This window comes from Ischnura elegans, chromosome 3, assembly GCF_921293095.1.
Source record: "Ischnura elegans chromosome 3, ioIscEleg1.1, whole genome shotgun sequence".
Lineage (NCBI taxonomy): Eukaryota > Metazoa > Arthropoda > Insecta > Odonata > Coenagrionidae > Ischnura > Ischnura elegans.
This window is the reverse complement of record NC_060248.1, coordinates 124,628,501-124,639,412: the sequence shown is the minus strand read 5'-3', so window position 1 is coordinate 124,639,412 and position 10,912 is coordinate 124,628,501. Positions and strand designations below refer to the sequence as shown.

General features: G+C 38.1%; 1 protein-coding gene across 1 annotated transcript; it reads right to left on the bottom strand.

Annotated features, from left to right (window-relative positions):
* Positions 1 to 6,814: 6,814 nt before the first annotated feature.
* LOC124156511 (mediator of RNA polymerase II transcription subunit 21) lies at positions 6,815 to 9,997 on the bottom strand. The gene is made up of 4 exons (XM_046531092.1): positions 9,757 to 9,997; positions 9,325 to 9,439; positions 7,297 to 7,397; positions 6,815 to 7,212 (listed from the first exon to the last, which is right to left on the bottom strand). Exons 1-4 carry the CDS (start codon positions 9,796 to 9,798, stop codon positions 7,039 to 7,041), a joined length of 432 nt encoding a protein of 143 aa, XP_046387048.1. The 5' UTR covers positions 9,799 to 9,997; the 3' UTR covers positions 6,815 to 7,038.
* Positions 9,998 to 10,912: the final 915 nt, after the last annotated feature.

Below are 10,912 nucleotides of genomic sequence, written 5' to 3'. Positions count from 1 at the left end.
ATTTATATTCAAAATCAAAAAAAAATAGTATGAACCAGTTTTGATAACTCAGCAGCTACACAATGAATTTTTCAGTCAAATTTAATTCTCTATTGCCACACTCAAACAAAAATGTAATAACTAATGAAGTATGTAAGTTAAAGCCTACACTGTGGGCAGAAAAAAATCGAGTAATAAATTATCCGTCCATCGTGCAAAAGTATAAATTAAATAATTTCTATTGAAAATGGTTGACACTCGATTGATTAATTAATAAATGCCAATTGTTGTATGCATTTGTCATTATCAGGATACAGGTGTGCTAACATTACCTACCAAAGGAACAGCGGTTTTCAGATTTCTTGGGAAAGCTCACAGGTAGACAAAAGTAGCTTCATGTGCAATTGGAATGTGTAATTTTTGAGATAGCAGTAGCTTCATTTGTGAATATGATTCTTATTCTTTACTTTTACTGAATTTCAGAGATTTTAAACTTATTTTGGGTGCTCTTCTGTTACAAAATGGTAGGTGTTGATTTTTTTTATTTATTTATTTCCAATTTATTTATTTCCAATTTCCCCGTAAACAGCACATTGTGGCCTTTACAACGAGTTTTCAACATTAACAAAGCACAACACAAACATCCATGCCCTGGTTAGGGATCAACTACCCAGGCGGGATTCGAACCCACGACCTACGGATTGGCAGGCGAGGACTTTACCCCACCGCCACCGAGGCCGGCAATTACTAGAATTTTCACACTAAACGGAATAAAGCTAGCATTTATCCCTCGTCTGGATTTGCAATTTTGGTTGCATCGATGGTTTCTCAGCACCACAGATTAGCTGTAGGTTTTTGACAGGCCTTACTAAATACATACATATTTGTTGCAGTTGTCTGATTACATTTAGATCTTTAGCTTATGTTTTTTTTCTTCCTATGAAGCTTTCCGTTATCAAACCTGTTCATTGCTATTTTCGAATAATGCTAATAATTTCCAATTCATCAGCTTTGAAAAGTATATTTCTGATAAGCTAAAAATATCTGGTTTATTTTCTCCTATTGCCTTATACTTGATACCTCAAGACACTTAAAATTCGGGTGAGATTTATATTGAAAATGCTGCATGATATGTCTAAAAAGAGTGTATAGATACAGTACATTCCTTTTAATGGGTCCACTGGTTACTTGGGGCAGCCGCTTAATTGGGGCAGATCTTGAAAAACAGAACCCAATAGAGGAATATCCCAGAGTATTCTCCGCTTAATTGGGACAGCATGCCACTTTATTGGGCCATGAATCGACGACATAGATTCAATTTCGCAACGAAGTAAAATTTTTGTTTTCAGAATACTATTTTTATATATTTTCCTCCTTTGATTTACTCTTATTTTTCACAAATGTTCCTATTCTTGCCCTATTTTAAAAGCTCTTGTTTTTATACTATCCGCAAGTGGATAGGACTACTCTTTAATAGGAATTAGTAAAAGACATTCATTCAGCGTCGCCCGAGGCTGTGAAAAATATTTTTAACTACATTGTTATAAAACTTAAAAATGATAATTAAGTAACTAAACTCGCTGATTTATTAATCAAATTAATAGTTTAATAAACTTATGTTGCATTATAAACATTCTTTAGTCTTCTTTCTATCATTTCAACGTTTGTTAATGACCATATACAGGATAGTTCGCCTAATTGGGGCAAATTGCACAAGTCCCGATATGTCCCAATTAACCGGAATCTACAGTACTGTTTTCATGCATATTAATATTTGAGGTCAGATGGAAAGGGTTAAGAGTGTTAAGATACTGATATCATCATGGTTTTAAGGGCCAAATTCTGATGATCGTGACGGACGCTAAGGAGTTTTTTTTTGGAGCTTTATAGGCTGTAATAAAAAAAATTGTAGTAGTTGCAAACTTTAAGTATGCCATTAGAAGTAAGAAGCAGTACTGCCCATGGTCCAGTGTAAGATGGGAGTTGGGGTCAGAAGAGCCGACATTCAAGTCCAGTGCAGAAGTGTCTTCGTGCTGCAAATTCCTTGGCAGAAATCAGTAAAAGGCATGTAGAAGGATATGGCAGATGAGACTTGTGTGTGGATTGGTGGGAAAACAATGTAATTACTTCTAGCAATTTAGGTGGTAAAGAATAAATGAAAGATAACATGGATTTCTAATGCGCGGCCCTGCATTAGGGACCATTGGTAGAAGAGCCAATGTTCCGAGGAGACTGAAATACCCCCAAAGCTGAGGAGACCCCACCAGCCTTTTTTTTTCAGTACTATTTATTTGATGCAATAATTGGGACCATCCATGCTTTCCATCACAGCTTCTAATTCATCATCCACCCACAACTTTCCTCCCCTATCAAAAACTCATTGTCCTCCTAACCTCAACGACCCACCATGATGAAAGAGTAAAAACGGAATTTCATCGTAGTGACATGCTTATCGTACTTGAAATGTTGGTTCAGCCTCATCTGATTTCCCCACTCATGCTTGCACTCTCTAGGGTCAGTCTAGCTGAGACCTGGGAAATGTTTAAAAGACTGTCCTCTCAATAAGAATCAAATGGAGTTGGACAGTTGGAGCATGCAGTGGCAGACGGGCATTTGAACATGTGCCATGTGCTCATTAGGGAGTTCACCAATAGCTCAAGCCTCCAAAGTAACTATGTGATGTGCTGAAAGGGATATTAATTACCACATATGTAACAGTAGTAATAATAATGTTAAGTACCACGCCTTGGTTTCCCGGAATCATAATATTGAAGGCAATGATAATCAGTAGCATTCTTATATTAAATGCTTCTAAACTGAGTGATTATTTTATTGAGCTCATTAAGGATATTCACAGTGGCAGTATTTATTAGTAATAAATGAATTCTGAACCATTTCATTGTGCTGTATCACCAATTTACCACAGATACGAAGATAAACATTTAGCTCCCTGTTGTCCTCATGATTAAGCACTGAGGCTGGAGGTCTGTTGAAATTCCACCCATTTCAACAGATGCTGCCAATCACCATTTCCTTCAAGCTGGGGACTCAAATATGAATTTCATGTAATTCCTTGTGGTAAATAATGCATAGGACATGGTTTTCATTTCTGGAGAAATAGTAGTAATACTCTGGCAGTTTAGGATTTCCCCAGGCTCATATTTTTCCAGGAGCATATGAAATCCTCAGGGTGCTTATGTAGAAAGTGTGTGATTATCACGTTGCATATGGATGGCGAGAATTCTCGTCATTTTTTTCCTGAACGTTCCGGATGGATGACGAAGATTCTCGTCACTTAGGCACATCAACCTAAACAAATTTAAAGTGTACAATACGTATTTATCAGTATGTTTTCATTTGTTGTTCGTTATTCATAATGAATTGATGCATCATAATGTTTGATTGGGTAAATTTATGTTCTAAACATTAGCTTACACCGGTACGCAACGTGTTAAGTGGAAAATTGCACAAAATCTAATTTCATCAATATTAACACGTTCGCTGTGGAGCTGAATCTCCCTTCCCAATTTCTGATTGCAATGGGACCCATTGGTGGGTCACGGGTACATTCCATTGAGCAAAGTGTGCCCCACTGGTGGGTTCATCTCTTCTAGCCTCTGCCCAGAGTTGGCACCGCACTCGGAGGCCTTCCACCAATAGGGAGTGGGAAAGGGGAGGCACATGTACATGTGGCAGCCATCACTCCAGCCCACTAGAGGCCCTTAATTCCGAGACCCTTCCATTGCAGTGCCTCATGAATGTGACACAGGGCCTCTGCTGGGACTTGGCACAGCTAATTTCTCGGCTTTCGCAACCTGAGAGAGGCCAATGTCAGATAGAGCCACCAAACACACAGGAGTCACCACTGTTTTTTTTTTTAACTTAACCTTTTTAACTCAATAGGGTGGGTCCTATTACTCCTTGAGGACGCATTTCACACTTTTAGATTTTTTAATGACAATATCTATTTTTTGCGATTAAATGAAAAGTGAAAAATTTCAAGCGTGCAAAAACTCGACGGCCAAGTATGAATGCTGGGAAAAGCCCGTTATCGTCATTCTGCTGCTGCTGTATGGGGCTACCTTGGTGCGAGGCTGTGGGTGCCGTTATGATGCAGGCTACTAGCACGTAACGCTTGACTTAAATAAGGATTATTAATACCCCATCAAACAAAGGAAACTTTCCGACCATAGGCAAGTTTAATAGGTGATTATTAAGATATGTTTTCCTGAGCTCCGTGCTTCATGCATTCATTGGTAATCTCAGACGATGTAAAACTCCTATCTACTCGTATAGAAACTAGGTCCCTGTGACGTCGCGTGGAGTGGCATCACATGGGTGCCTATCTGGCCTTTTTCAAATGAGGTTAAAATTGATCATTAACATTTGCCTAAACTGGGGTTTCTAAAACCAAATAATTTGTATATTATCAATTCACTAATGGTGGGTAAAAAATGGCAATCAATGCCTTTCATTTTCTTTGATGAAGGAAACTACCCTATTCGGAAGAGATGTCAGGGAGTGGGGTTGTGTACCCAGTAGCGCCGACTCCATGGGGTGTGAGGGGGCCCAAGCCCCCTCAAAAATTCGTTATGGGTGTGAGGAAAAAAGTGTGACTGGCTTGTCGATTTTCCCCAGAGTGTCAAGATATTGATATTCGAGTTATCAGGGTCCTAATGTTAATCATATGACTCTTCTAAAATGCTTAAAAAACTTAAAACTCACTACTTATAAAATTTCCTGGGGCTAGATCCTAGGTTTGGGCCCCCCAAATATTTTTTGTAAGTCGGCATCCCTGTGTGTAACACATGGAATTTAAGTGTTTCATATAAAATTGCACACAGACAGGTTTTCTTAGAGTATACGTGGAAGGCCAAATTGCAGATGGTCAGCAATTTAGTGGGGCACCACCCAATCGGGCAATAGTTATCCAATGATGGGTCAACACATAACTTCTGATTACACCACATAGGTAACCAACCATAGTATAGACACTAAGTCTTATGTCTCTGACTTCTCATTTCACTGAGTGGGGACAGCTTCAAAATGAAGAAAGACAATTAAATTTGCTGTCGCGAAAGGAGGAAGTTTGTGACCCACATTTGGGTCATATCATCATGCAACAAATCATGTATGATACTCCTTAAGCCCGTTTACTGCTCCACTTGGGTGTGCATTCAGCTTCATAAAGCAAGTTAAGCAAATAGATTAGCTAAGATTGGTTGCTTGAAATATTGGAGTGGATATAATACTGTTCCTCAGCTTTCCACGAAAACAACTGAGTACTAAAACTATGTAATGTCTTCTTTAAAGATAATATTCTGGAAGGGTTTAAAATTATACTTCTTATTTTAACGGGAGGCCAGATAAATATTGCACCCATATAAAACTCCACGCTAGAGGATGAGCATTCTTGCCGAAGTCTTGATAATACATACCAAAATGTAGCTCAACTCTATCACACCATGGATTGTAAAAATGCTCTCAAATCATATCTCACGAATTATTGGCATATTTCAAGGAATAAAAAAATATAAATTATACAATAAATTAACCAAGAAAGGCACAATATCTTAGATGGAATTAGTCATATTTGCATGCAGGGCAACATTTTTCAAGCTAATGTTTTGTTAACTTTAAACCTAATAGTGAACAATGGATATGTTTATTGGGCAATATATTGTTTCCAGCATTAAAAATTTTTCACAAGGAGTCAGGAGCTTGCTTTGGCCCACTAAATCACATGCCTCATGAGTCTTGCTACAAATGCACAACTCGTCGTGATTCGCTGAAAATCATATCATAAATGGGGTCCTTTGTTTCTAATATGAACAGCGTGATGTCAGTGACCTGGGTTAATGTTAGTACCGGCTGCCTCAAAGGTGAGAAGTGTATACATGGGGTGTATCTGTTTGTGTATATGATCCAAGTAATATCTCTCCCATCAATACAAATGAGACTGGGCAACATGATGTGGCCGTCAACCCCTTCAGATGGTGATTTTGAAGTGCCCGTTTCTCCTCCTCCAGGATTCTATAGTCATCCTACATCTCAACTGGAGTTAAAATGGGAAATTATAAGTTTCCTGTCTTTTACAAACATCTAACTAGAATATCAACGTAACGCAACCTTGTGTTACTCAGGAGGTAACAATGCTGCTATAGGAACAAAAATGAAGCCTGTGAAGGAGGGGGAGTTAATAAGAATAGAATGTGGCCAATAACAAACCATATTCAGCCAAACCAGATGCTAAATCATTCATGAGGCCCAGTGGATTGCAGAGAGGGCACCTGCCCCCCTAAAAGAGAAGGACATCTCTATGGCAGTCCTTCCGTAATTACAGTTTCTATTTCACTAGCATGTTTGAACTAATTGGTGATAGTTTAAAAGCCACTTGTCAACAAATATCAGACTTCAGACACATTATCACAGAGAGGTATTGCATACCACCAACCAATGGCGCCGACTCCATGGGGCCCAAGCCCCCTCAAAAATTCATTATGGTTGTGAGGAAAAAATGTCAGGCTTTTTGATTTTCCCCGGAGTGCCCAGATATCGAGATTATAGTTATCAGGGTTCTAATGTTAATCTATTGACTCTTCTAAAATGCTAAAAAACTTAAAACTCACTACTTATAAAATTTCCCAGGGCAAGATCCCCGGTTTGGGCCCCCCCAATATTTTTTGTGAGTCGGCATCCCTGCCACCAACTCACAGTAGAACCCTTCCCCCCCAAAACATCCACCTTTCTCCACCCCTTTTTCAAACTTAGGAAAATAATAACACATCATAAATTTTACCAGTGGCTTATATGGCTAAATAAAGTAATAACGTAATTATGAGGAAGAATTTCTTTAATTAATCCTTACTCACAATGGAGCCGAGGTAGTGGGAATAAGGAATTCATACCACACCGTTTGAAAAATTAGGGTCCGTTCATAGACCAGAAGGATGAGCTCTTACTTGCTTAAGATACTCTTGATAACTTATTAATCAATAGCACATCCACATCAAATGTTTTTTCCCATGAACCAACTATGATGTTGTCTTTATGTAACTTTCACGACACAACTGCTCGACCATCGAGCATCCTCTGCATTTCCAGTTGGCTTTGCGCAATGTCGGCCAAAGCAGCCTGCACTTGGGCCAGCAGTGCTTCCCCTCGCTGAACGACCTCCTCCAACCTTTCGCCTGCCTCCTGGTTTTCTTGTTCCAGGCGGCGTAGACTAGAAATCTGTTGGGACAAAAAATATATATTATGTGCACGAAAATCTGGTTGTTGTGAGCTCAGATAGAGAAAGAAACAAAGCTCGCTTACCTGCAATTCTGTGGATGAATCTTCACTCGGTAGAGATTCGATCAGTACATCTATGTCTTTGGCACACCGGGCAATCAAAGTGGCAAATAGATGAGCATAATCTAGAATGGAAGATAATAATAATAATTTATTTCACCGATTGGCAAGAGTACAATTGCATGGCTACGTCATAAAAAAGCTAATACAAATATCAAATAAAAATACAATGATGATGTGTCATCAAGATTTACAATTTACATGGAAACAATAAAAATAATTTTTCTAAATACATAAGAATTGATGAAATAAATAAGTACAATACAATAGTATGGACAAAATAAGATGTCACAACTAGCATCATGGAGATTATCATATTTACAAATTATCTTCCATATATTCGGAAATGCTGTAATAGCACTTTTTAGAGAGGAGTTTCAGCTTGTTCTTAAATACATAAATTGAGGTGCAATCTTTTATTTCGTCAGGGATTTTGTTAAATATAGCAGAGGCTGAATGCCTGGGACCCTTTAAACAGAGGGAGCTGGAGTACTGCTTGTGGTGTATATTATTACTTGATCTTGTGTGGTGATGGTGGAAGGTGGCATTAGAAGGAAATTTATCAAGGTTTGCTTTAATAAAGTTGGCACATGTCAGGATATAGAGAGAAGGGAGTGTTAGGATTTTTGATGCAGCAAAGAGGGGCTTGCCAGGGGTGCGGATAGGAACTTGATGCATAGTCTTAATTGCCTTTTTCTGAGCAGAAAAGGCTTTTTTTGGCAGCAGTTGAATTTCCCCAAAGCAATATTCCATAGGAAATATGAGCATGTACTTTGGCATAATAAACCATTTTCAGGGTTTCAAATGACACAATAGGAGATAATTTCCAGATCATATAAGTACCCACAGAAATTTTATTGATTATGGCCTGAATATGAGAAGACCAATCGAGGCCATCTGAGATTAGGAACCCCAGGAACTTTGTTGAAGTTACATTTGTGGAGTGATTAATATTATTAATATGAGGGAGACGAACTCTCTTGTTAGAGCTTTTAATGAGGAATTGTATGAAGAGAGTTTTATCCTCATTAATAATGAGGTTGTTGTTTTTACACCACTGATGCATTTCCTTAATGGTCAAATTAGTGATGTCCACCAAATGTTGAGCACTTTTGGCTGTGACAATGGTGGAGATGTCATCTGCATAAAAAATGGTTCTACCATGTGACAAGTGATTCGGTAGGTCACTAATAAAAAGTAAAAAAAGCAGGGGATCAAGGAGAGATCCTTGAGGTACACCTCTGGTTAGTTTCAAGGGACCAGATTTTATAGTTGAGGATCCATATGGATAACAAACAACTTGTTGTCTGTCACTTAAGTAGGACATAATCCATTTTAAGGCAGGACCAGTGATGCCAAGAGTGATGAGCTTGTTTTTTAGGATACTATGATCAATTAGGTCAAAGGCCTTAGTTAAGTCAAAGAAAATTCCTACAGTTAGGAGTTTGTCATTTAGGCCAAGTAAGATGTTATCAACTAGCTCAAAAGAGGCAGAGAGAGATTTTCTGGTAGCAGAGAGTAGGGTCTTGAATTCCTTTCTTACTTTTAGATATGTTTGGTGTGAGGCTGGATCATTCAATTTCCTATGAGAGTGAAGCGTACGAACATGATTGGACATAGCTATGACCTCTGGAGAGTAAATTTTTAGAGTACGGTCTGTTTTCCTTTGCTTAGTCTTTCTGGGTGGAAATGCATAATTGAAGTACATTACAAAAACATTATAGAAAGCATTAAATTTACTATCACCATCAGAAGCATCATAAACATTATCCCAGGATTCCTGTGCCAGGTAGACTGTGAATTCAGTCTGTGAGTCATAATGAAAATGTCTTTTAGTTAAATATGTTGGGGAGGGTTTGCATGTGGCTTTACCAAAATCAATATATACATTAAGGCCTAACATTGTGGTATGATGAAACACGCTTCATAAATTATCATACACGCGGGTGACGAGGTATAATTCATCTCATAAGTTAAAAATAATAGTTTTACCATCTTGCTGCTGTTGGGAGGGCGTTTGAGAGCCACTTCTGTCAAAACCTGGAAATCTACTCGGTGACGAATACTGCTGCAAAATACCAATGCTGTTGCAGAAGTTCTCGGCTTGCTGATGGGAAAAAAATACATTAAGAAAGACCACCATCGTGCTCTTTATTTTTATACGATATTTTCAAGACTTTGCACTCAGCGTAATTAGCGCTTTCTATGAAATTATGACATCCATTGGGGAATTTCAACAGGTCATTATGTAACTTCATTCTTGAGGTACACATTTCATTTTCCCGGTGAAGGGACAAAATTGCGTACAAGAACGGAGAAAATATGACGAAGAGATCTGAACACAAGAATTATTCTCAAATTCTACACACGTAGGCATGCCTCTTATAAGTTATTATTCTGATGCCTGAGGACTCGGCTGCCTACCTGATTAACAGTGTCTTGAAGCTGAGTGAGGCGATCTGCCATCTTGGTACACAATTAAAGAGATACAATTGACGAATATTCTGAAGATTATAGCAGTCACGACTCCAATTTGACATCAATATTCTTCAATCCGTCCTAAAGTATGATTCAATATAAAAAATACGTCTGTTCTGTTGACATCCTCGCTTTCCTATCATATCCCATGATCACCCATTTCTTCGACAAAAGAGGACTAAAAAAAACTGAAAACCGCGAAAGTAATGGCGAAATTCGACATGGAATTTTCGAAGTGGAGCTTGCAAGACAAGGAATATCCTATATCGCAATTGGTAAAATCCTCTAGGTGACATGTGATCATGACATACTCATGTTATCTGTATGTTCAGAAAGGGTATCGGACCAAAGGTATGGATAATATGCTCAACACCAGTGAGACGAATACTGGGTAGAAATCCGTATCTAGATGTTCAAGATGCAATTTGGGGTTCTAATGTCAGTGCCGAATGATTCAAAATGATAAAGTTTTTCATTTTACCTTCAAAAAAGTCTTGAGTTTTTATTAATATTTTCTAAGTACTGGTGCAAACGGTAATAACGAGTAGATTTCACTGGTAACTGGTGGAATTTATGTAGCTATGAATTCACATGTAATTTTTATTAATTCATTGTACGAGATGCTAATTTACATTTTTCGTTTGTACACAATTTTATTTATTATTATTTCTAAAGAATATGCCACCTTTAGAGGAATTCAGGTTGCGTGCCAAATCCGTCATAATAGGGGCTTATGTCTTATCTCTCATAATAGGGGCAATCTTCGGACAAAAATGGGTGAGGTCATAATCATAATTTTATTTTATCACTACCCAGATATAATTGATCATATACTTGTATTTAATATTGACATGCTTTACATCTTGTATAATATTAATGTGCCAGATCGTTGGACAAATGAAGATATTATTCTACTTATTAATCCGCTAGCTATACCTAGTGGAATGTAATAGGATGAACATGGGGCAGCTATCGATTGGGCCCATTACATCTAGGGACTATCCTGATTAATTGCGAAGCCCTCCCAGCACTTTGCCTTTAGAACGGGAATACAAATAGCCGTTGGCAAACAGGTCTCGGTGCAGCTTATTTGTAATTTAAA

Bases quoted from the DNA above. Each gene is read 5' to 3' on its own strand.
- LOC124156511 (XM_046531092.1), bottom strand. From the start codon at position 9,798: ATGGCAGATCGCCTCACTCAGCTTCAAGACACTGTTAATCAG. The intron at 9,440-9,756 runs GTAGGCAGCCGA...TTTTCCCATCAG, and splicing joins TTCAAGACACTGTTAATCAG to CAAGCCGAGAACTTCTGCAA. The intron at 7,213-7,296 runs GTAAGCGAGCTT...TTGTCCCAACAG, and splicing joins ATTCATCCACAGAATTGCAG to ATTTCTAGTCTACGCCGCCT.